A 26,375-nucleotide genomic window follows, 5' to 3' on the forward strand; every position below is an offset into this window, starting at 1 on the left:
AGATAGATAGCCTTATGTAAAAATGCAGATGGAGACAGAGCTTAGTCTCGAAAGGCAGATAAGTAGCCTTATGCAGGATGGAGGTAGAGCTTAACCTCGAAAGGAAGAGAGTAGCCTTATGCAGGTGATGATGGAGGTAGAGCTTAACCTCGAAAGGCAGAAAGGTAGCCTTATGCAATACAGGAAATGCGGATGAAGACAATGCTTAGTCTCGAAAGGCAGATAAGGTAGCCTTATGCAGGTGATGATGGAGGTAGAGCTTAACCTCGGAAGGCAGAAAAGTAGCCTTATGCAAGAATGCAGATGGAGACAGAGCTTAGTCTCGAAAGGCAGATAAGTACCCTTATGCAGGATGGAGGTAGAGCTTAACCTCGAAAGGCAGATAAGTAGCCTTATGCAAAATGCAGATGGAGGTAGAGCTTAACCTCGAAAGGTAGAAAGGTAGCCTTATGCAATGCAGGAAATACGAATGGAGACAATGCTTAGTCTCGAAAGGCAGATAAGGTAGCCTTATGCAGGTGATGATGGAGGTAGAGCTTAACCTCGGAAGGCAGAAAAGTAGCCTTATGCAAGAATGTAGATGGAGATAGAGCTTAGTCTCGAAAGGCAGATAAGTAGCCTTATGTATTGCAGGAATGTAAAGGAGCAAATAGTAGTAATTTTCTTAGCTGATAGGCGGTTACGATATCATGACTGCTGGGGAATGTTGGGTGTAGATAGTAGACCTTTGTGGGTTGAGTGATTGTTTCGAGGGTTTCGACTTTGAAGAGTGAATGCGTTTTGCCTTGCGATCTGAGTTCCTGCATCCAAAGAAGAATCGTGAGTTCTGTAGAGGGGGAAGGTTAGTTCGTATCCCTTGGCTCCTGACGTTACGTATCATTGGGGTAGCATTGCTAAACGACGGTGATGCAAATGATGTTTATGCATGATGAACCAACAACTGCAACGTGGTTCAAGACATGGCAACCTTGCTTGCTCCGAAATTTTGAGGGTCCTCCTCAAAATTCTGCCCTAGTTCACTGGGCTGGCGCTGCTGACGGCTGTGCTGAATAACTGAAAGCGGATCGATTCTAGAATTTTGAGGGTCCTCCTCAAAATTCTGCCCCAGTTTACTGGGTTGATGTTGATGCGAAATCCGACAAAATGACTTCGGAATTTTGAGGATCCTCCTCAAAATTCTGCCCTAGTTCCACTAGCAGGGAAAATGGAATTTTTATTAAAATGTGACCGAACCCATAGGGCTGCCTACGTATCCCCTCTTAAACGGGAATCAGGTCAGGCGTAGTTCAAATTACATCATAAAGAAAAGCATACGATCAAATGTAGTATCTCTTTACTGCGTCTGAGTTGATCGGCTTCGGCCGACTTCTCCGTCCATTTCTGCAAGAATAAGGGCTCCTCTGGTTAGGACTCGGTGAACCATGTATGGACCCTGCCAATTGGGAGAGAATTTCCATTTGGCTTCGTCTTGATGTGGAAATATCTTCTTCAACACCAGCTGTCTTGGTGTAAACTTCCTTGGTTTAACTCTCTTGTTGAAGGCTCTGGACATTCTGTTCTGGTATAACTGACCGTGACAAACTGCATTCATCCTCTTTTCATCTATGAGGGCTAACTGCTCGTAGCGGCCTTTTACCCATTCTGCGTCATCTAACTCGGCTTCTTGTATGATCCTTAATGATGGAATTTCTACCTCAGCGGGAATGACCGCCTTTGTACCATAAACCAACATGTAGGGAGTTGCCCCGGTTGATGTGCGGACTGTGGTACGATAACCCAATAATTTTCCAGCAGGAACCCCGAATGCACACTTGGCGGGATTCAGTTTCAAATTGTACCTTCTCAACCTGTTGAAGAACTTCCGCAAGTCTTCCATATGATCTGCAACTTTCCTGGATTTGATGATGACGTCATCCACATACACCTAGATCTCTTTGTGTATCATGTTGTGAAAGATGGTAGTCATGGCTCTCATGTAGGTAGCACCAGCATTTTCCAATCCAAACGGCATCATTCTATAACAGTACATCCCCCATGGCATGATAAATGCCATTTTCTCTGCATCTTCTTCATCCATCCATATCTGAAGGTACCCAGTGAAACAATCAACGAATGAATGCAGCTCATGCTTGGCACAGTTGTCGATCAAGATGTGTATATTCGGCAAAGGAAAGTTGTCTTTGGGACTGGCCCGGTTGAAATCCCGGTAGTTGACACAGTCTTTAACCTTCCCATCCTTCTTTGGTACCGGCACGATGTTGGCTAACCATGTCGGATATTCTACCACCCTGAGAACCCTGGCTTTGACTTGCTTAGTAACCTCTTCTTTAATCTTCAAACTCATGTCTGGCTTGAACTTCCTGAGCTTCTGCTTTACCGGCGGACATGTAGGATCCGTTGGCAACTTGTGAGCTACAATGGATGTGCTGAGGCCAGTCATATCGTCATAAGACCATGCAAAGATATCCTCATACTCTTTTAGGAACTCTGTGTACTCTTTCTTTTCTGATGGCGACAAATGTGCGCTGATACGTGTTTCCTTGACATTTTCAGTATCACCCAAATTAACGACTTCGGTCTTATCAAGATTAGACTTAGGCCTATTCTCAAAGTTTTCGACCTCTCTGACAACCTCTTCTAGTATATCATCCTATTCTGAATCTATATCCGTTTGTTGCATTGCCTCGTTGCAAGTCACAGTTGTTGGTTCATCATCAAGATATGTAAGAGTAACGCTATGTAAAACAAAGTAAATGATAGAGAAAAGTAATAAGAGTGCAATATATAATGAATTTGAAATGCTTTGATTGAAATTCATAATCGTTCGAGACATCAGATCTCTTTTGGAGAGTAAAGACAATGCAGAAAGGAAAAGCAACTAAGAAAATAAAGATGCGATGCATGATGCACGTTTAGCCTTGCTACCCCGAAGATGTCCGGGCACTGGTGGTCCTAACCGACCAATTGGTGAGGCGTTCCCCTCAGTTCACGGCTTGAATGGAAGGGCCTTCCTCCCCTTCCTCCTAGAAGATAACACAACAATCCATATCATCTTCCAGAAACAGGTTCTTTATTGCTGCTAGTGCCTCGTCTTCCTCTGATCCGTACAAAGTGTCGGATGGCTGAAAAGTCTGCTCCAACTGAGGTATAGGGTGCTCTAGCGGATAGTATCGTCCGCGCCATGGAGGTGACCAGTGGTTGAACTCCTCCCAAGTGTACTCATACCCTAGGCCAAAAGTGGTACCGTGCTTCTTTAGCTTGATAGGTTTGGTGATACCTTGCAGGTTCTTGCCAAGTCCTTTTCCGGGTTCATACCCGCTCCAATTCAGGATGCTTTCGATCTTGCTATCCTACCACTTGTCTTTGTCTACATCATTGACCTGCTCGATGTGGTGGTACGTTTCTCCTCCTATCCTTATTCTGCCTCCGATCATCAGAATGGTTTGGCGACTGTATATAGGGTTGCTACCGTCGCCATGGATGATTACTTCCTGATGATTCCATTCAAATTTTACAGCTTGATGCAAAGTTGATGCTACAGCCCTAGCGGCGTGGATCCAGGGTCGTCCTAGCAACAAATTATAGGATGCTGGTACGTCAATAACTTGGAACTCGACATCAAACCAGGTGGGTCCCATCTGTAGGCATAGGCTAATTTCTCCAATGGTGGACCTCTGAGATCCATAAAAAGCTTTGACACTGATAGCCCCGTCTTTGACCTCGTGCAATCCCTTACCCAATGTCCTGAGAGTTATCAATGGACAAATGTTGAGGCTGGATCCCCCATCGACTAAAATCCTGGTGATAAAGTGATCCTCGCATTGTGCAGTGATGTGCAATGCTTTGTTGTGACCAAGCCCTTCTGGTGGTAATTCGTCCTCGTGGAAGGTGATCTTGTGGCTTTCCAGTACCTGCCCCACCATGTTTGCCATTTCGCCTCCTGTTATGTTGCTAGGAACATAAGCTTCACTCAGTATTTTCATTAAGGCATTTTTATGTGCCTCAGAGCTTTGCAGAAGAGCCAGAATAGAAATTTGTGTTGGCGTTTTGTTCAGTTGCTTGACGACTGAGTACTCTTTGGCCTGTACCTTCCTCCAAAGGTCATCGGGTCCGGTTTCAACAACCCGTCCGGAGGCTTGCTTGCTGGACTCAGCCAAGTGCTCCGGGGTATATACCCTGCCTGTCCTAGTTATGCCCTGTGTGGCAATTGCTTCCCCGGTATATGTCTTTCCTTTCCTTCTAGCCTCAGCGGTGTAATCCCAAGGTATAGCATTTGTCTTGAACGGGGTCACGTCTGTCATGGAGACCGGAATAGGCACCTTGGGAGGTAACACGGTAACTTCGACAGGTGGAGGCGCCTTTAGAATTCCGAACTCAACCTCAATCGGTTTTGGCGCCTTTGCGGAAAGTGCTTCAAACTCGAGCGATATGGACACATTTACCACATCGCCCTTAGAGGGCTTAATCTGAACAACAATGGGATTGAGAGTAACTGCTGGCTTCTTAGGTTCGTCTCCTTCAACTATCAAACCGATTGACCCCTCGGGATCCCAATCATCTTCAATTTCTATCATATGGATGTCTCCACCCTTGTGGTCAGGCAGGGGGTTGTTGCGGATATTAGGAGTGGGCTCTTTTGCTATAATGATCTTGTTGTCAATCAGGTTCTGAATCTTGTCTTTCAACGAGCGACACTCGTCGATGGTATGGCCCTTCATCCCGGAATGGTATGCGCAAGTCTTGTTTGGGTTGATCCATTGGGAAGGATTTTCTGGAGTTACGGCTGGAATAGGGGTAACGTAACCGGCTGCTTTGAGTTTTTCATAGAGTTGGTAAATTGGCTCTGCGATGGCTGTATATTGTCTGGGAGGTCTGCAGTCAAAATTTGGTCTGGATATAGGGAAATTTTGGCGAGTGGGAGGTGATTGGTAGTGAGAGGGTTGAGCATTATAGGTTTGGTAAACAGGTGCAGGTTGAGAGTATATGGGTAAAGTGGATTGGTATGTGGGAGGTGGAGATGATTGGTAAATGGGTGGTGGAATTTGGTAGGTGGGTGATGGTACTTGGTAGTTTAGGGAAGGTTGGTATGTGAGTGAAGCTGAGGGGTATAATTGGTATTTCATAGGGGAATTGTTCCTTTGCGCAACCATTACGGAATTTACATCCTTTTTCTTCGACGAGCCACCAGACTGTAAAGCCTTGTTGGTAGCTTGCAATGCCTCGAGGTTAGTGACCATACCGTTTTTGATGCCTTCTTCAATCCTTTCTCCCAACTTGATGATGTCGGAGAACTTTTTGCCCTCCATTAGCATCAGCCTCTCATAGTATTGCGGATCCTGAGCACGGACGAAAAACCTGTTCATTTGTTCTTCCTCCAAGGCCGGTCTGACCTTAACAGCTTCTGACCTCCAACGAGTAGCATATTCGTGAAAGGTCTCTGTGGACTTCTTCTTGAGATTCTGGATATAGAACACATCTGGTGCGTTCTCAGTGTTGAACCTAAACCGGTCCATAAAGTCAGACGCCATGTTCACCCAACTAGCCTATTTCTTTTCATCCTGGCTAATATACTATGATAAAGCATCACCCTTCAAACTCCTCATGAACAGCTTCATGCGGATCTTCTCGTCCCTTCCGACTCCTACCAGCTTATCACAATACATTCTGAGATAGACCCTGGGATCACCTGTACCATCGAACATTTCGAACTTGGGAGGTTTGTACCCCTCTGGGAGTTCGACATCTGGCTGAACACAAAGATCTTCATAGTTCAAACCTTCTACGCCTTTGCTATCTTCGACACCCTGGACCCGACTGGTTAACCTCTTGAGCTCAGCAGCTAAATTCTGAATGAGGGAACTCTTGTCATCTGACTCGGCTGAACTTGTGATTAGCTGACTGTAGTGCGACATAGTGTCCACAAAGATAGGAGTGTTATGGTCTTTTGTTGTGTTTTGTGGTTCGGGAATAAGCAGTGGAGTGTTGTTGCAGGTGTTGCAGGCTTGGGTATGAGTGGGTTGTGCTGATAGTGGTGTAGTATGGTTCTGGTTGTTGGCATCAGCAGCGGCAAGAGTGATTGAGAGACTTGCCAGGTTTCAAACTTGCTCCAATTCTTCTCGAAATCTCAGCAAAGTTTGCTCAAGATGAGCAGTAGTTTCCTTAGTGATTGAAGCGTTCTGAGAGGTTTCCTCAATTTCCTTTCTAGCACTGGTATCTCCCATTTGCCTTTGTTCCTGTTTCTGGTAGGACGCGGAGGAGGAGGAGGTGGAGGGCCCTTGGATCTTGTTGAGTATGCTGATGGTGCCAGAATGCACGAACTAACCTTTGGGGAGGGGAATAAAAATAAAGAAAAACAAAAAATGTAACAAGTTAGTGCGGGTTGTGAGAAGAAAATGTTGCAATATTTAAACACATTGTGCAAGAATATAAATCGCGTCCTAATTTGGGTGCCTCGTTGTGCCTGAGGTAGGCCTAGCGACAAATTAACTTGGAGAACTTATAATGCTAAATGCCTCATTTTATTGATAAAAAATAAGATGACTCCAAAGCGACGCTAAATAACGGAAAATAAAATGTCACTAGTGGCCATTGGCCTTATTACATTATTAGAAGCAAAATAAAAGACTCCTAACTACTTGGTCCCAGACGAACCTTCCCCAGATCCGGTATTCTTGCCTCCCTCGTACAGCTGCACCAGATCGCGCAGTCCTAGCAGCAAGTAAGCTCGGGCCAGGTGCCCATCTTCATTACCCTCAGCATTCTGACAATCGTCGATCCTCTTTAGAAATTTACCTTCCAATTCCACTAAGCCTCGTTCCAGATACCCTAGCCGGTTGTTGGCGTTGACAGCCATATCCTTCCACTCGTTGATCAGCTTCTCGTGGGTTTCCTGTATTTCCCGGTGCTCGTTCTCGCATTCTCGCATCCTTTTGCGCAGTTGATTGTATTTAACCTTTGCCGCAGTCTTTTCATCAATAAGCTTATGACCATGGACAAACCCTGGGTGACCCAAACTAATGTGATCATCCTCCAACCAACCCAAATAGTGCGGCACACATCCGGCATGATACCTGTCTGGTTTGAGGGATTCCCTTCCCAAAACAAGCTTGCAGTGCCACATGTGCTGAGCTTGACACCTGTGTGGGCTATTATCATCCTGGAAGTCGGCTCTGAAGTGACTCATCTTGTCGACCCTTGGTATGATTTGTTTCCTCCCTGCTTGTCTCATAGCTCGGAGAGGGACATAAGGGTAAGTTCCTCTCAAGCCAATGAGTATAAGGAACGGTGTATCCCGAGATCGAACAATAAATTCCCCGGTTGGGAACCACTCATACATCCATTGTACATGCTCTTCTTTCAGATTCTCAAACAACTCTACCCATCCACTGGCGTCTTCTGGCTGAGCAAACATATTGGGCATAAAGTTCATTCGCTTTGGGTGATGAAAAGCTATATGGTCATCCCAATCCCTGCGTATGATTTCCTGTCTATAGTCGCATTTCTGAAGGTGTTCTATGAGCCAAAGTTGAAGTAACAAGTTGCACCCTTCAAAGTGCGGGGCTCCTTGTTGACACTTTCCCAAGGCTCGATAGATTTCAGCGATGATCATAGGCACTATGCTGAAAGACTGCCCGTCAATTCCTTCCACTAAGGTCTTGGTCACCATGGCTAGTCTAGTGTGGATCCTAGCCTTCTTCATAGGGAAAATTATCATGCCCAAGAAGCAAAACATGAACACAAAGACCCTTCTATGTATGTATCCCAAAGAAGTGAGGGCAAACTCGTCCATGTAGGTGCGATAGGACTTGCTGTGGCCATATCTCTCGTACATGAAGTCAAATGGTATGTAGGAGTCCTTCAAACAAGAGAGGTCGGGATTTTTCTTGAGTCCCATCATCTTAAGAAATCCTCTACTTTTGCGGTTTTCCGGCATAAGCAAACCCGGAGTCTCCCAGGGGATACCAGCTAGGCCCCCTATCTCTTCTACCAAAGGGGTCATCTCCAAGTCTCCAAAGCGGAACACTGATCGATCACTATCCCAAAACAAAGTGGCAGCTTCAATGATCTTGTTGTTGGGCTGGATTTCCAGAAGTGAGGGCAAATTCCCTAAGTATTTGCGGATGAGTGTCTGCTTACTGGAGTGAAGATCTCCCCACCAATTCAGCAGCCTTGGATGAATGTTGGATACCATACCGAATCTGGGGACCTCGTGCCTCATTTTCTGCAAAATAAAGTGTTAGGCCCTTAACCCCACCAGACTCGACTATTTGAATCAATAATTAGCAAAAGGCATTTAGTTCTCCAACTAAATGCACATAACGTGGAGGTGTCCGTTTGGGTTTCAGGAAACCCGATGGACTTTGGTTTAGGCTATCTTAAGGAGTCATTATGTGGACAACATAACTAACTCGGCTAGGGTTGACCATGATGCATGAGAAGTTTCAAGAGAGTATGGTTTCTACTTTTTGAAGTGCTAGACAAGGTACCCCTGAGCGGACAACTCAATAGGGAAAGGCGCGGAACCGTCGACTACACCGTTGATCGACTGGTTTTACCGCAAATATACCTTTGCCACATTTAGGGGGTTTATAATATCGGAAGGGCACAACCACTCATTATAAGCATTGCTATAGGATTTGTTTTAGCACGAGTGGAATATGATGTTGAAGATGTAGTTTACAAGAATGAAACAAATTGAAATGTATTTCCACGTTCATAAATGATTACAATAATTGTAGTAATTACAACAGTATTGAAATAAAGCAGTAAAGGAAAGCAGTTAAAGGAAATAAAAGACATGAAAAGCCAAGTCAGTTTCGTAGTGAAAGAATAAAAGACAGTAAATAAAGCAATTAATGAGATAGTAAAGTCACAAGCAACATGCAATGGTAAAAGCCTAAAGAAAATCCCCAACAAAGTCGCCATGCTATCGACGCCCCCTTTTTCCTCTAACCGTGGGGTCAGAGATCAGGTATACGACATTGGGAGGACAACTCTATTCCCTTTCGAGAATTGGGTTTGGAAGTTGAAGAGTCCCCACCTAATGATTATAGTGCATTAGGACACTTTAATAAGGGTTTGAGATGAAGAGACCAGAGATTAGGGTAAGGGCTAGAAATTATCCCGAGGGAAGGTGTTAGGCACCCCTCAAGATCCACTAGTGTGGTTCCTGGCCATGTTGCAATTGTGACTTTTAAGAAGACAAGTAAGAGAACAAGCAAAGGGATTCACATAGCTTAGCAAACAAGCTTAAGAGTTGAAGAAATAGAGTGTTTAGAAAATTAGTCTTAAAAGAAAATTAAAAATTTAACAAGTAAAGGGAAAGGGGGTCCTAGGTTTATTGATAATATGGATCACATCAATGCAATATCCAGCAATCACTCCTCAAAAGAGGGGTCGCACGTGATATTAGCGCATTGGTCATCATATCCATATCTACCCTTCCCACCCCGTTAAGGTATTAAAGCGCGTTTAGTCTCGCTTACTTATTTCATGCTAATACCCGTCCCGACCTATCAGTCCCGGGGTATTAGGACTTCTAATCCTAATAGGGAATAAAGGAATGGGGCCTTTATGGAGTTTAAAGGATAAAATTCTAGTTTCGACATTCAAAACAAATATCAAATAAAGGGATGAGTAAACAAGCAAACAAGGCTCAAATAAACCCCTTAAATCAGACAACACTTAGTTTAGCATGTCTTAGCATATACTGATTTGGTCTTAAGTTAAAATTAAGCGGCGAGCGGACTGGTTCAACACATATATTTAGACAGAAAGTCTGCATTAGGCAACTCGGATACAATTGTCAGAGATTAAGGAACTTAATTAACACGAGTGGGATTACTGATTCTTTTGAAAAAAATAGACAGAAAAGTTTTGAAGAAAAGGCAAGCCGTAGACTTAACAAAACGACGTAGAATAGTTCCCAGAAGACAGACCATTGAATTGCAGATTAGTAGAGAAAGAGCAATTTTAAACAGGTTTCAAAAGAGGCAGATTATTTAAGGAGAAAATGAGTTCGAGCTGCAGAACTTATTAAAAAATGATAAAATACAGAAAAGTGATATGTAACTGAGTTGGAAATCGTTCATCGAACTACCAGAAAAGGCAGTAAGTTTCAGAAAGCATGCAAGTTTACCAAAAGATTAGGTTTTAGAAAAAGTTGCACTAATCTGAGAATAAGCTCAATTATTCGGAGAAACACTGGTTTTTGTCCGTTAGTCAATGAAATCGTTACTGCTTTTAGACGAGTGAGGCAAGTTTGATTTTAAAAACTTCCTATAGATATGATCTCTACGAGTCATTTGTTTTAAACCATGTTAACAAACTTGTAAATAGATGCTGATTTGATTAACCCTAAAAATTTGCCTAATATCGTGAACATGCACATTCCTATATGCATGATATCTATATGCAAGATTGCAGAAAGTTAAATATTGTCTCCTATAGGCATGATTTCTATGTGATTGGATCAGAAACATTAAAAAGAATTAAAACCCTAAAGCATGGTTTCTACCCTTTGATGCAGGAAAGTAAAATCCCTCCCACACCCTTTTACTAGATTCCCCGAGTTTGTACAAGTTATTACAGACCAAAAGAAAAGATAAAAATACATCAAAGACCAACAACTGCATCCGAGGAACCTAATTCAATCTTAATGTCTAATAATATGTGATTAACCAATTCTGAATCCAGATATCCAAAGCCTTCTCTTATCCAAAGTGTTTCAGAGTCCAAGGAATCTCAAGGATTCTCGGCATTGCTTACACCCAGGATACCATTAAAAGAATAGTGCAGTGTGGAAAAGCCAGCCCTCAGGCATCCAAGTTCAGTGGGAACTCAAGGGTCCCAAATCATGGGTTGCAAGAGGGGGGCAAAACTTAATTGCTAAGAATGAGTGTAAGTGTGAAAAGGGGTTGGGGAAGTCATAACAGATTGGTGGTCATACCCAGCCATAAGGCTGGCTGGCACACCCCCTGACCAACCTGTTTAGCCAAACAAATGAGAGCAAGACCTATTGAAGGTCAGACCAAGGTCTGGACAGAGATTAGGACACTGCCAGACCAAGGTCTTAGGCTCAAAGCACACATAAGGGGAAAGGGGAAGTGGGAATTGGTTTGAGTTAAGGGGTTCAAAGAACCCAGTTCAAAGTCATGGGCAGCAATAACAGAGTGTTGTCATGGCTAGAAACCATACTCTCATACAAAGAGGAAAAAGGAGAGGGAATTCACATAAGAAAAGTAGCCACAAAGTTGCAGAAACATAGTAAAGAAGAACATAACAGACTAAGAAGTAAACACATAGTGGAGGAGCATCATTTAAATTAAGAGTGACATACCAGTTTCAAAGTAAATAAACAGCAGAATAACAGAGTAAGCAGACAGTCAGAAATCAGCAGGAGCAGACTTAAGTCTTCAGCAAAAACACTTGAGGGTTCAAAAGGAACTCAAGAATGTTTCAGGCAGTAAAAGAGAAGAAGAGCAAAGTGTTCAGTATTAGAAGCAGAAAAAACAGTAGTAGAGAAAGTATTGAACTTGTGTCATCTCGAGTGTTTGTGTAAAAAAAACTCTCTTAGAACTTGTGAGAGTTGTGAGCTTTTATAGTGCAAAAATGAGTAGTTAAGAAGGCAAGGAAATAAAATTTCAGTCAATCAAATAAAATCTCCCTTAGTCAAAGGGATTTGATTTCAAAATAGAGTGGGTAATTAAGGAAATAAAAATAATGAAAACCTTTCAGCGTAGCATAATAAAGGGTAGGTTCATACAGAGTCTATTTAAGGCAAGAAACTATAGTACACGATTTTGAAAGAATAAGGAAACAAAGTAATCAAACAGCCGGAAAGTTTTAAAAGCTTTGAATGAACTTAGTCAGGAAAATAGGGAAGAGGCTAAGTTGTAAAAAATCAGTAGCAAATCAATCGAGCCTCAGTAAAAGGAGATTGAAATCAATCACAAGCTAATAGTATCAATTCAAAAAGAACAAAACCCTCGTATATAAGCATGCTAGTATCAAGCAAGAAAGAAAGATTGGCATAAACAGTTTTAGAATCATAAGCAAAAAAAGGAAAGCAAGTTTCAGTTCAGTCTATGAACTCAATACAAATTTGAGAGCCTAGGGTTTCTAGAGTAGAACCCTAGAACCAAAAGCTCGCAAAATCCCCAAATAGGGTTTCAGTCCGAGTAGGACACACAAAAAGAGAAGGCAAACTCAACAAGCCTGGGGAACTCTTTCAGAATTCCCTGATGAAATACACAGACATACGTAGCAATCGAAAGCAGTAGAGTGCAAACTAAAACTCAACCAGTTCAGAAGAGAGAAGAGATGCCATAGAAGTTTAGGAAGTAGTAAAAGAAGCAAGTTCAATAACCCAAATAAATTCAGTAAGAGTAAACACTTTCAGTACCAGAAATAGTAAAGGGACAGGCAAGATAGGCGTATAAACATGCTTATAGAAAAATTAGTAGAAGCAGTAATAGAACAAAGGCAGAGAGACATGCATATTAACATCAAATCATAAGAAACAAACAAAAACCCCTAAAGCATGGCATAAACACACAGATTCACATAAAGAAAGAAGGAGAAGAAGAAGAATCGTTTTAGGATTTTTTGAAAACCCTAATTTGAACAGACTAATTTTAAAAAGGGAAAATTAGGGGAAATTATTAAAACATCGAATAAAGCATAGATCTGCTACAGATCTAAGAAAATAAGGAAAGAAAAACCTCGAATCAAGCCTTTTAGGGTTTCTCGGAAACCCTAGAGACGAGAAGGCCTGGAATGGTTTGGTCTTTGAACGAGTCTGGGCCATGCTAAGCCTTGTCACAGCTCGAACATGCCGGAACAGGGCCGTAGAAACCAAAGGAACTCAGGTCGACGGAGGACCTGAACAAGCCTGTTGAAGATCGAATCCTCGAAGAACCTTGAATAATCATGGTTTGGGAGTGAAGGGAAGAGAGCACAGGCCGTCCATGGCCTGAGAAGCCACGGACTGCGGTAAGAACTAGTCGGAGACGACGACAGAGGCGGCTAGGGTTTCGAGTGTTAGAGAGCATTTGAGAGGATGAGAAAATTCGGGCACGGCTACTTTGGAGAAATGATTAGGGTTAGGGGCTGGGGCGGAATTAAAAAAGGAAAGAAAGAACGAGGGTCGTTGATTAAAACAATCAACTGCCAAGATTTAAAGATGGGAAGCGGGCGGGTTAGATTAATTGGGTTTGGGTCGGGTAAAAATTGGGTCGTCTAATTGGGCTGAGTTGGGGTCAAAATTGAGGTTCTATTGGGGGGTCAAGATAGGCTATAATTGAAAGAAATTGAGGCCATGATTGCAATAGCCAGTTTTTCCTTTTGATTTTTATAAAAATAGTAAAGAATATTTTAAAACCAAATTAAAAATATTGGGTTGATAAACAATATGTAGGTATTAATTTAAAATATTACTATTGATTTTGTAATAAAAATTGCTATTAAATTTAGATGTAGGCTAAAATTGCAATTTCATGCAATTTTAGTTTAAAAATACCAAATGGACTTGTAAAATTATGCAAAAATCATGTAAATTATATTTTGACGTGAATGTGACAGTAAAATAAATTATTCACCAAAATAGCAAGTTTTGGGAATAATTAATGGATTTTATAGTGCACAATAGGCCATAAATTGGTCTTAAAAATTATTAAAAATGCCAAAATCTTTTGGGGTGCTCATATATGCACACATATGCTATTTTGAAAATATATAGGGAAAAATTGGGTATCAACAACGACTATTGAATGTTTATCTTTTTTTCCGCTCAACTTCTGTATTGTATCTTTTGTTGGTGTCTTGGAATGTATTTGTAAACTTTCTTATGAAATATAATAGTTTGTTTTGGTTTCCTACCTTTGTATACTTCTACATTGTTTTTGTACTTGTGTTTTGTTCTTCTACTCGAGTTTATGTCGAGGGTCGATATGTGTTGCTTGAATGGGTCGAATATACTATTGAGTTAGATTGAAAATTTCCTTTCATTGAGCGTGGTTGAGGGCTGATAGGTGCTGTTTGAACTGGTCGATCGTACCTTTGATTAGGTCATGGCTGAGGATTGACAAATGTTGTTTGAATTGGTCGAACGTACCTTTGATTAAGTCGTGGCTGAGGGCTGATAGGTGTTGTTTGGACTGCTTGAATGTACCTTTGATTAAGTTGTGGTTGTGGGCCAATAGGTATTGTTTGAACTAATCGAACGTACCTTTGATTGAGTCATGGACGAGGGCCGATAGGTGTTATTCGAACTAGTCAAATATACCTTTGATTGAGTCATGGCCAAGGGCTGATAGGTATTGTTCGAACTAGTCAAACATAGCTTTGATTGAGTCGTGGTCGAGGGCTAATAGGTTTTGTTCGAGTTGATCGAACGTACCATTTTAGAGAGAGTTTCAACAGACATGCATCTTTATTATTTCGACATCGTTACTACGATTACATCATTTCACCCTTAGGCAACCTTTGGAGAAAATTACAAGTTTTGGGTGTTGGTTAGCATTCCATTCCTAGTCCAAGTATATCTAGTCCCTTCATTGTTCGACTTGGAGATTCTTGAGGTGTGAGGCAATGAAAAATATGTCTGCTCTCATGTATTCCAACTCGAAGTGCCCCACTCGTCGCCTCCTTAAAAGCCTCGTTGAGAAAAACTTATTGGGACAAACTCAAGTAAGGGAAAAAAGAGTATGACTTATGGGGCATTTCTTGTTTTTCACAAGTTAATGCACTTGAGATGATTGATATTCCAATTTTTTGGTAGGAGATTCCCTTCCATAAGTTCCAACTGGAATGAACCCTTGTCTGTTTTGACTATAACTTTTTATGATATGTCCCAGTTGGTTCCTAACTTTCACTCTTGTGTGGTCCCTGCTTGCATGGGTCTTGGCTTTGCGCATATAGTCCCCGATATTGAGCAATCGAACCTTTGCCTTTCTCCTGTAGTAGTGTCCTGCTTGTTGTTTATGTGTGATCATTCTTATGAGTTAAAAGTATCCTTTTTATGTTCCATTTCTCAAAGAACTTGGTGGTTTTTCTTCTCGTGAACTAGGGCCCATTGTCAAAGCTTATCTCTTTAGGTAGGCCGAATTGACATATGATGCTTGTCCATATGAAGGCGATTACCTCTTGCTCACAAACTTGGGAGAATGATCCTAGTTCCACCCATTTAGAGAAATAGTCAGTTAAAACTAAAATGAATTTTAAGTTACCTTGTCCTGGTGGAAGCGGTCCCATGATGTCCATTCCTCATTAAATAAATGTCCATAGAAAGGTGACATAGTGGAGTTGTTCGCTTGCTTGGTGGATTATTGGGGCGTATCTTTAACACGACTCGTATTTCTTTACAAATTCTGAGACATCTTTATTCATGGTGGACCAGTAATACCCGACCCATATGAGGCACCTGACAAGTGCTCGGTCACCAGAATGACTGTTGCAATGACCTTTGTGGACTTTCTTGAGAACACACTGGATTTGGTTTGGGACTAAGAATTTTGCTAACGGGCCTTTGTACGTCCTTTTATGCAAGTCGTTGTGAAGGAGGTTGTACATAGCAGCTTGCATTCTCAGCTTTTTAGCTTTTTTTGTCGCTTGGGAGGGTACCATCTTGCAAATAGTTTACAATACAATTGTGTCAGTCCCAAGTTAAATTTATAGACTTTACCTCAATGTGGTCTAATCTCGAGACTTATGCTTTTGGTGGAGGTGGCCAATTTGGCGAGGCGATATGCTTCGACGTTCTGCATTTGTGGAATTTGGTCGAGCTAGCATTTATTGAAATTGGGCAACAATCTGCAGATCTTGGTCTGATACTTTTGCATCCTTTGCTCTTTGATTTGGAAAGTCCTAGTAACTTGGTTGACTACGAGCTGAGAATCACCCGTATTCAATTGGTTCACCCCATATTTGAGTGCAAGTCTCAATGGCCTCTTACTCGGCCTCGTTGTTAGTCATATTTGCGCATCTTATAGATTGGCAAATTATTTTGCCAGTAGGAACCTCGAGCATGAGTCCCACTCCGGAGCCGCATGCATTGGATGTGCCATCGGTGTATAGGACCCAAAGGTCCTATGTTTGAAGAGGAGCTTGAGTTGCTTCTTTTTCAGCCTCAGGCATTACTTTTGTGCTAACGTTTGCCACGAAGTTGGCGAGCACTTGTGACTTTATTGTTGTGAGAGGTTGATAAGTGATATTGTGCTCACTTAATTCAATGGCCCACTTGGCTAGCCTCTCCAACAATTCGGGTTTGTGTAATATGCTTCTTAAAAGAAAAATGGTGACGACTGAGATTAGGTGGCACTGAAAGTATGGCCTGAGCTTTCGTGAAGCTACGACCAGGGCCAGGTCTAGTATCTCGAGGTGAGGATACCTCGTCTCGATTTCGACAAGTGTTTTACCGATATAATAAATTGGAGATTAAGTACCTTTATCTTCTCAAACTAGGACCGCACTTACTGCTATTTCCGAGACGACGTGATAAACGAGGAGGTGCTCCCTGGGTTCAGGCTTTGAGAGTAAGGGTGGTGATGATAGGTACTCCTTCTATTCTTGCAACACTTGTACACATTCAAGTGTCCAGTCGAGGTTGTATCCTTTTTGAGTACGCTGAAAAACATATGACACCTATCGGATGACCGCGAGATGAATCGGGATAGGGCGGCAATTCAACTGGTCAGTATCTGGACTTGATTCGTAGTGGTCAATTTTTTGGTATCCCGTTGATAGCCTTAATTTGATCTAGGTTGACCTCAATCCCTTGCTGTGATACCAAGAAGCCCAAAATTTTCTTGTGGCTATGCCAAACGCACATTTCTCAAGGTTTTGTTCCATTCCTTATTTTCTTAGTATATTGAAGGCTTCATGTAGGTGGTCGATATGATCCTTTGTCTTTACCTATTTGACCAACATGTTGTTGGTATATACCTCTATGGTTTTGCTGAGTTGATCTTTGAACATTTTCGTGACCAACCTTTGATAGGTAGCCACTATAACAATACGTTCCCTTATGGGTGATGAACGTAGTCTTATCTTGGTATTCTTTCTCCATGACTATGTGGTTGTAACCTGAGAAGGCATCCAAAAATCTTAACAGATTGTGTTTTGCTGTTGCGTCGATGAGTTGGTCGATTTGTGGCAACATTAATGAATCCTTTGGGCATGATTTATTCAGGAATAAACTTCATTTCCTGTTTTTATTTTTAACCATCACCACATTGGCAATCCATTTGGGGTACTTCGACTCCCTGATAGATCCGTTGGCTAATAACTTTTCTACTTCTTCATGGACGACCTCATTGATTTTGGGGTTGAATTTTCGTCGAACCTGTCTTACTGAGGGGTAGAAGGGGACGATATTCAGCATGTGCATGGCGATTTCCTTGGGGATGCCTGGAATATCTGCATGACTAAAGGCAAATAAATGTGCATTAGTTACTAAAAATTGACTAAATTTATCTGGGTCTCAATGTTTGCAGTCGATATAGGCCTTTTTACTAAGGTCGTTATGATCTAGTTGGATGGGGTCGAGGTCTTCTATGGTTGATCCTACGGCTTCAACCATCTCTGGGTCCATAATGACCTCTTTGGCTTTGACCTATGGTGACCTCGACCCTACTGATTGCTATGCTTCTTTTTCCTTTTCTTTCCTTTATTGAGTTGTCATCCATCCATGGCGATTCGGTAGCATTCCCGGGATGCACGTTGTTCCCCTCGTATGCTAAATATTCCCCAAGGTGTTGGGAATTTGATCACTTGTATAAGTTGGAGCGGGCGACTCTCATAAGGTGTATCCATGGTCGTCCCACGATGGCATTGTATGCGGTGTCCTGGTCCATGATATGGAATGTTGTCTCTAGAGTCACCTTACGGGTAAGGACGGGAAGTGTAATCTCTCCTGAAGTCTGTTCAAACGCATTATTAAAATTAGTTAGTGTAATGCAGCGTGACTCTATCTTATCCTCGAGTCTCATTTATGCAAGGACTCGGGGATGGATGACGCACGCCCTACTTCCGTCATCTATCATAATTCTCTTAATATCAATATCTAAAATTATAAAGTAATGACAAGTGCATCATTGTGAGGGGAAGTCAAATTGTCAGTATCTGACTCATTGAAAACAATACTTTCTTCGAGTCCGTCATACCGTTCATGGAGGATAAATCTTTTGAGCTTGTTGGTGATGGTGAATGTGATGATGTTGATAGAGGCGTCGTCACTACCACCAATAATCATGTTGATGGTGTGAGCTGGAGAAGGCGGCTTTGGTGGTCCTGGGCATTCTCGATCCCTCGCTAAAGTGTTCATGCCTTTGTCGCTGAGTAGTTCCTTGAGATGCCCTTGATGTAGCAAGTTTGATACTTCTAGTCTTAGAGCGATGCAATCTTCTATTTTGTGTCCACGTTCTTGGTAGAACTCACATAGGGTGTCAGATTTCCTGGTGCTTGGGTCAGACATCATCTTTAGTTGTCATTTTACCTTCATTCCGAGCTTCTCGAGAATGCAGACCACCTCTGTAGTTGACATACAAAAGTTGTGAGCAGATAGTAAGGGGCATACCTCGATCATTCCAATGAGTACCTGATCTTGTCCTAGATGGGCCATCTTCATAACGAAAAGAGGGAATAGGTGTCCTGACATAAGGTTAGTGTAGTTCCCTGCCTGGTCGCGATACTGGATGGTTCTCCTTATGTTATCCCCGCGTTCTCTCCTGGGCTCGGATTGTATCGAGGTGAGTCGTTGAGTTGGTCCATTGAGGTCGACGTCGTCTGCTCTAACCTCGGCAGGCATTATGGATTTCATCCTAAGTGCCCGGTGAGTACTTCATTAATCGACTCAATAGCTTTCTGGTCGCTCTCGAACCCTCTCTGCTCAACCCATTCTAAAAAGTTGCCACGGCCATCCCTTCGGAGATATTTGGAAAGGTTATCCTCACCCTATTGAATCGGGGGAAGAAGTCCCGCAATCCCTCTCCTAGAGATTGTTTGATGGCGAAGATATCGTTCACCCTAGTTTCATCCTTCTTGGCCTCAGCATGTGCCATTACGAGCTTATCTGCCATTTCTTCGAGTGTTTCTATGGAATAAGCTGGCAGTTGTGAGAGCCACGTCAATGCCTCTTTAGTGAGAGTCTCACCAACTTTTTCAGCAAGATGGAGGGCACCTGCTCTTTGGCGAGGTCGTTTCCCTTCACGACGGTGACGTAGTGGGCTACCTAATCTTCAGGATCGGTCATCCCATCATAAATTCTGAGATATGGGGGAATCTTGAAGGTCTTTAGTATGGTGTGTGGAGCCGCTTCTTCCATATATGACTATTTCACAAACCTATCGGCGTCTCGTGTTGGTAATAATTTGGGAGCACCTGGTATTTTGTCTACCCATTCCAGATGATCTTATATTTGGTCCCGGAGCACCCTGTTCTCATTTTCCATTTCTTCCATTCTTTTCAACACGGAGGCAAGGATACTACCACCTGCATTGTCAGTAATAGTGTGAGTTTTACCTGAAGTCAGAGGGTTTGGTTGATCGTATCGTTCATTCTTGCGTTGTGCTACACGGACTCTCGTGGTTTTTCTAGTCTTGCATGGGGCTTATTTACTGAACACGCTGACTAGAGTATAAGTTAGACATGCTTCGAGGAGGTTTTTCATAGCGGGTTGCACCCACTCTCTCATGGACGTTGAGGCCCTTTTCCTGTTTGGTTTTGTTGTGCTGCAGAAAGGTGCATGCAACCTCTCTCGTCTGGGAGAGGCCGTGGGTGTCACCTCCTCATCCTGGGTGTCATAGCTTTCATTAATGGCACTCATGAGGTTGAGGGGAATATTATTTGTTTCCTTCATTCCGTTTCCTTAGCTACCTGGCATGGAGATATTTGTACACATAGAGAAAAAAGATAAACTTTGTGTTTTGTTTGATTAACAAGTCACATGAGTTATGTATCTAATGAAAACTAAATGATTGGCTGAGAAGATCCCCACAGATGGCGTCAAACTGTATAACCCGAAATTTAGATTTAGGTTTATACAACCAAACTTTATAATAAAGTAGGGTTAATCTTAGCCAATATTAATATCCAAAAGATAGGCCAACTATTTTTATAGTAAGATCTCAGGTGTGCTATTGAGTGGGGAATGAATGATAACAATAATTGTATAATAATTGATTCAAGAATATGGAAGATAACATTAAACAACAATAGATGACATTTAAATAAATAAATGTATGGAGGTCGCCCGACAAAGGTGAGATTACGCAATAATTCTCCTGACACGGATGGATAATGATAAGCCTTTGCATATTCATATCTTGACGTGCGCAAAACACAACACGAAATCGATGCTCGCTAGCCAAAGGTAGTATAGTTTAACGATCGTCTTTATAGGGATTGAACTTAAACAATACTCAAGTAATTTCTAGATTAACGTTATTCAAGATGATAAAACTTAATTTGTAATAGTTATAAACTATGATTAACTACTAAACTAAGGCAATTGACAATTGACTTCAACAAACCAGATATTAGCAAAGTCGGTTTCTTATCAATGTGAGGAACAAAGGTTTTGACGTGATAGGTGCAAGATTTTGATTCTGGATATGATATTGTTATATTTTACTCTTGGAGTTCTATCGATTCTCACGAATTCAATAGGTGATTAGCTTATGTTTACAATTCAGAGTCATCTCTCGATTAAATTTAATTCTTTCAAATAAACTAATGTAAAGTGCGATGAAACTTGCAAGAATCTACTGGTAAGAATGATCTGAGAGAAACTTCTCTTGAATATTTCTCAAAAATCTTAATTTAAGAGGTAGATCACAAAGCTCTTTCGATTACTTTAAAGAAGTACCAAAATAAATCAAGGTATGAGTTGCAACAATATTCAATATTATGCTCCTTCTCTTCCGATTAAATAAGATAATGAATAAAATCACAACTAGAATTAAAGTTATTCCAATAAATTCAACCAATTAAGAATTAATCAAATCCATTAACCATAACCAAGTCAAACCCTAAGGTAAACTACTCCATAATTATGGAGGAAGTCATCACAAAACAAATTAAAGAATAAGAAAGCATCAATCGAACTTTACAATCCAAACTCCGATATTGAATTGATAAAGATGATGAAATCCCATGTCTTGTAGCCTCCAATTCTCTCCCCAAGCTTCCAAGGTCAAAAGTCCCTTCAAAAATATATTTTCAGTGTATTTATACCAAGTAGGAACGAACCCGGACGAAACTACCCTCTTTGAGCCGAAATGGGAAAACCTACAAACCTTTTACACTTCACGTGTTGCACAGTGCTACGCAGGGTGCGTCGCATTAATGCATTTTGATCGATTGTAAACTCTCTGAACTTAGCTTGTCTAACAAAATTTTGTAATGATGCTACACACTATGCATAGCATTAGTGTATTTTTCTGTTAGACCCAAAAACTACAAGTCTATGAACTTCTCAAATTTCTGACGCACATTTGCATTGTGCTACGCATGGTGGGAAGCATTAGTGCAAATGTCATAACCCTTGCGCTTTCTTCCAACTTTAGTATGCAACGCCTGTCCACGAGCCCCCGATGTGATCCCAGTTTAATTCATTGGCTTTTACTCAGACTTCAAAGCTCCAATTAATCGATTTAGCTCCAGAACATCTTTTTAACTCGAATCATCTCCTATAAAGCATGAAACATGTAATCAGTGCAAATCACTATCATTTAAGTTCAAACACACTCAAAGTGCAGTAATTAGAGTGCAGAATGCAGCTAAAACACGTGTTCCTAGCCTACCACCAACATCCCACACTTAAACCATTGCTCGTCCTCAAGCTATAAAACTACATTTCACATAGAAATGACCTTCTCATCAGACAACTTTGCTAACGCATCATGCCAAGAATATTTAAAGTAGACTAAGCACCCTATCATAACATCCTAGCCTCAAGACTAGACTCACACACACTACGTATTTCAAAAACCTACTCACTTACTCTAACTCAGAGGCCAAAATATTACCTTTCATTCGCAAATCATGTGTCCTCACACCTAAGATAGAGAGTAGCTCCACACATAATAAAATTCAACAACAAATAGGAACTCAAAATAGAAAGAATTCACTCACTATCAAAAATCAAATTCATGCGCCACAGAGAATATAAGCTTGCCCGTAGTATAATACTCTACTAATTAAGCTCATTCAGTCAAAGATCAAGTAGGATTTTTTATTTTGGTTGTAATGTAGGATGCGGAACAGGTATGATACATATAGATTTGTGACTACACCTCTTTGAGCACTTTACTACATACAATTTCATAATTTAAACCTCACACTTATTTTGAACCAAATCCCAACCTTCACCATATAATAACCTCAAGCTCCCAATTTTTATAAGCACAGACAAGATGAGAACTACCACTAGCTAGGAATCATTTTTTTCTACTACGTACACAAACTCTTTTTCTTTCTTTCTTTCTTTTTTTTTCAAAATTCTGAATGATTTTTCTCTTCTTTTTTTTTCAATCCCTTACATGTGGCTCTCACAAATTTTCAACTAGTGCACCTTTATCCTTTTTTTTTCAATAGTTCCACTCAAAAACCTAACCATTCCTCCACTTAGCTTTTACAAGCTTATACAAATTCAAGTGCTCATGAGAGGTAAAAGGTTCAAACAGATAGACAATTCAACCAAAAGGATCAAACTTGTAGTGTGGTTGCCAAAGAAATATGAATACAGGCTCAATGGGGCTAACTAAGATATCCAACAATTAGGCGGGTAAAAGTATATAATTGGCTTAATAAAGAAATGCCTATATCACTTCCTAGACTGAACAAGACTTTATTTCTCTTTGTAAATACATGGGGTAAGTTCTATACATCAACTGACATGCAAAAGTATCACTAACAACCTCGCACACACTTGGCACATTATTCACTTCGGCCCAGATCTGTCTCAACTCTCGAGCCAAAGAAGTTAAGCAAAGTCACAATCAACCAATTTAAGGCACTTATCTATGAGTCAAGAACTGAGTCTAGGCGTCACAACTAAGACACTCACTACTCTCAAGGCACAACAACGTCAAGAAGCGTCATCTCCATTTAATACATAGCACAAGACTTCACTATTCTTAATAAAAAAATAACTGCACCCGGTTCAAGCAAAACCCTTGGAAAAGAATGGCGGCACAAAGAAAAACCAAGAGAAAATTGTTACACTACCTAAAAAAAAATATTTTTTCATTGACTTTGATCCCTCACGAAAAGGTTCGAGGAAATTCATCGTCAAGAAAAGTCAATTTTTTTCAATCAAAAGAAATGGAAACATCAAAAGAAAACGGAAACAAACACACACATATATATTTACATCCCCACCTCATACTTTAAATTGGGGCATGTCCCCATGACACACATATAAAAAGCAAAAGGTAAAGGAAACTTCCCTGATTCATCTAGTCGGGGTCTGAATCAAAGTCGAGATCTCCTTTTCATGCCCGACCCAGTGCACACATCCATGATGAGAGCTTCTTCTCGGCCTTCTTGGAATACACCCCACACTTATTTATTTGACTCTCTCCAAGTTGCACCTTTAGGCCCCCCTTCTCCTTCCATCTTAAAGTCAACCTTTCTTCCCCCTATGAGCATGAGCTGCCTTTCTTGAATATCCAGAATTTCTCTACTAGTAGCCAAAAAGGGTCTCCCTAGAATCAGCGGCCTCCCTATTCTCCTCCTTTTTCACCACAATAAAGTCCACAGGGAACCCAAATTTGTCCACCTGAACTAGCATATCTTCCAATATTCCTTCAGGTATAATTGTGGTCTGATCCGCCAACTGCAAGGACACAGGTATCGACCTGATTTCTCTGATCTCTCTCCTTTCAATTTCCTGAAAATAGACAAAGGCATAAGATTAATGGAAGCACCTGAATTACACAAAGCTTTTTTAGTACTTCCCGAAGAGCAAGGTATAGTAAAACTCCCTGGATCTCCACATTTTTTAGGGAGCTTATTTTGCAGATTGGCACTACAATGCTCTGTGAGCTTGAAAACCGATGTCTCTTCTACTTTTCGCTTTTTGGACATATCTCCTTCAAAAATTTAGCATAAGCTGGTATCTGTGAAAGCACCTCTATGAAAGGTATATTCACATGCACCTGCTTGAGCACTTCTAGAAAGCACCCAAATTGTTTGTCCATTACTTCTTTGTTTGTCTTTCTTCTTCCTTACTGGAATGTCAGATTTGTTCTTCTCCTTCAGATCCGCCTCTTGCTCTGCCCTCACTTCATTATGAACTTGATTTCCTATCAAATCATTCTTTTCTGCTACCAACGGATCTTGCAGTACTTTGACATTCCTCAACGATATTGCATTTATTATTTCCCTTGAATTCCTTTCTATATCCGCAGGGAGGGTTCTTGGAGACCTCTCAGATAACAGACTAGCAATCTGCCCCACCTGCCTCTCTAAGTTTTAAATGTCTACACTATGAGTTTCACATCAATCATCTATTTTAATAATGAAGGCTTTCATTAGATCTTCCATGCTAGACTGATTAAAATATGGAGGCGGGGATTGCTGCCTCTACTAATTCTGAAATCCTGGAGCTCCTTTCCCTGGGGTCTCAGATTATTCTACTGCCACGAGTTCAAGATGCCACTTGGTTAAATCCAAGAAAAGCCTGGGTACCTCTATCCCATGGATTTAAAATTCTTACCACTTTGGTAGTTGCTTCTGTCAAATCTTCACACAACATTTACCACTTCATCTGCAGCTGAGGCCTGACACTCATGCGTTGGATGACTCATTCCACAGAAATCACAAACAAATTATGGTTGGCTCTGGACCTTGGCTAAGGTCAACTTTTTTATCTCTTTGGCCATGACATCTAGCTGGGCTTGCACTGATATGTTGGAATCTACTTGATGAACCCCAGCTGATTTTCTTCAATCATTACTCTCAGCAGGCCACTGGTTAACATCTTCACAAAGCTTATCAAGAATTGCCACAATCTTCTCAGTAGTCTTCCTCATTAAAGGACCTTCTAACTGCAGTGATCAGAGTTCGTCGCGAGGGAGGTGTTAGTCCATCCCAAAAGTCCTGGAGTTGCATCCATAATTCAATTCCATTATGCTGACACGTCCTCGCTATATCCTTGAATCTTTCCCAAGCCTCGAAAACTGTTTCAGTGTCTGTCTGGCAGAAGTTGTGAATTTCCTTTCTAAATTTCACTGTTTTAGCAATTTGAAGTACTTGTCAAGAAACGTTTTAGTCATATATTCCCATGTGTTGATGTCACGACCCAAAACTCGGACCCGATCGTGATGACGCCTCTCGTGAAGACAAGGCCATCCAACTAGTCCCAATTCAATTCTTAAATAATTAAAGATTAATAAATAGTCTAAACATGAGTAAATAAGCCAAAGACTAAGCAAAAGATAGTATAATGTGCGGAATACAGCCCAAACATAGCCCGATATCGGGGTGTTACAAGTCACGAGCATCTACTAGGGTCTAAATACAACTAAAAAATCTAAAATGTACAAAATACAGACTAGTGGAATGAAGAGAGAGAAAAGCAATCTGCGAATGCTAACAACTACCTTGCTAAAACTCTGATGACTCTGACTCCGATAAGCTAATACCCGCTACCGGGTTCAGAAAATACCTGAGTCTGCACACAAGGTGCAGGGAGTAAAGTGAGTACTCCAACTCAGTGAGTAATAATCATAACTAAAATATGAATGGTAATAAATCACGAAAAGTGCATCAACATGTTGTATTAAAGTAGTACAAAATCAGCAAGAAAGCAATGAAGCTGTGAAATTTCTTAAAACATCTTAGCTCAGTTTAAACTTCTTTGAAAATGACTTTTTCAACAGTTACGCAAATGAATGCAAAACAATTAGTGCAGATAAGCATGGAAAATCCGCCCCTCGGGCACAAATACACAATTAAACAAGTAAATGACAGGCAAATAAGAAAGATAAGCACATAAGGTTCGCCCCTCGGGGACAATGTCAACAAATCCACCCCTCGGGCAATATCTCAGAACAATACCAGCCCATCGGGCAATCACATAGAACAATACCAGCCTCTCAAGCTATATCTCACATCATAATGAGTACCCGCGCTCACTGGGGGTGTGCAGACTCCTGGAGGGGCCCCTTACGGCCCAAGTGCAATATCAAGCCACCTCGTGGCATCATCTTTAGGCTCTCAACCTCATATCAACAAGCCACCTCGTGGCGTACATATCTCAGGCTCTCGGCCTCATAATCAAAATCAGTGTATCACCGCTGCATTGTGCAACCCGACCCAAAAGATATCCTCACAACACAGGCCCTCGTCCTTACTCAGTCAAAAATCACATA

The 26,375-nt window shown here is 41.3% G+C and overlaps 2 protein-coding genes across 2 annotated transcripts; both read right to left on the minus strand.

Moving 5' to 3' along the window:
- Positions 1-1,924: 1,924 nt before the first annotated feature.
- On the minus strand, positions 1,925-5,528 carry LOC138870446 (uncharacterized). Its single transcript, XM_070148250.1, has 3 exons — positions 3,381-5,528; positions 2,321-2,650; positions 1,925-2,083 (listed from the first exon to the last, which is right to left on the minus strand). The coding sequence occupies exons 1-3, from the start codon at positions 5,526-5,528 to the stop codon at positions 1,925-1,927; spliced, it is 2,637 nt and encodes an 878-aa protein (XP_070004351.1).
- A 12,539-nt stretch (positions 5,529-18,067) lies between these two features.
- LOC138870447 (uncharacterized) lies at positions 18,068-18,475 on the minus strand. The gene has a single exon (XM_070148251.1). It carries the CDS (start codon positions 18,473-18,475, stop codon positions 18,068-18,070), a length of 408 nt encoding a protein of 135 aa, XP_070004352.1.
- Positions 18,476-26,375: the final 7,900 nt, after the last annotated feature.

Source organism: Nicotiana sylvestris, chromosome 6 (genome assembly GCF_000393655.2).
Source record: "Nicotiana sylvestris chromosome 6, ASM39365v2, whole genome shotgun sequence".
Classification (NCBI taxonomy): domain Eukaryota; kingdom Viridiplantae; phylum Streptophyta; class Magnoliopsida; order Solanales; family Solanaceae; genus Nicotiana; species Nicotiana sylvestris.

Excerpts from the sequence above, each read along its gene's own strand:
- LOC138870447 (XM_070148251.1), bottom strand. The coding sequence starts at position 18,475 with ATGATGTCTGACCCAAGCACCAGGAAATCTGACACCCTATGTGAGTTC.
- LOC138870446 (XM_070148250.1), bottom strand. The coding sequence starts at position 5,528 with ATGGCGTCTGACTTTATGGACCGGTTTAGGTTCAACACTGAGAACGCA. Across the intron at positions 2,651-3,380 it reads CGTACCACCACATCGAGCAG|GATGATATACTAGAAGAGGT; the intron begins GTCAATGATGTA and ends GATTCAGAATAG. Across the intron at positions 2,084-2,320 it reads GTTTGAAGATTAAAGAAGAG|ATATGGATGGATGAAGAAGA; the intron begins GTTACTAAGCAA and ends GGGTACCTTCAG.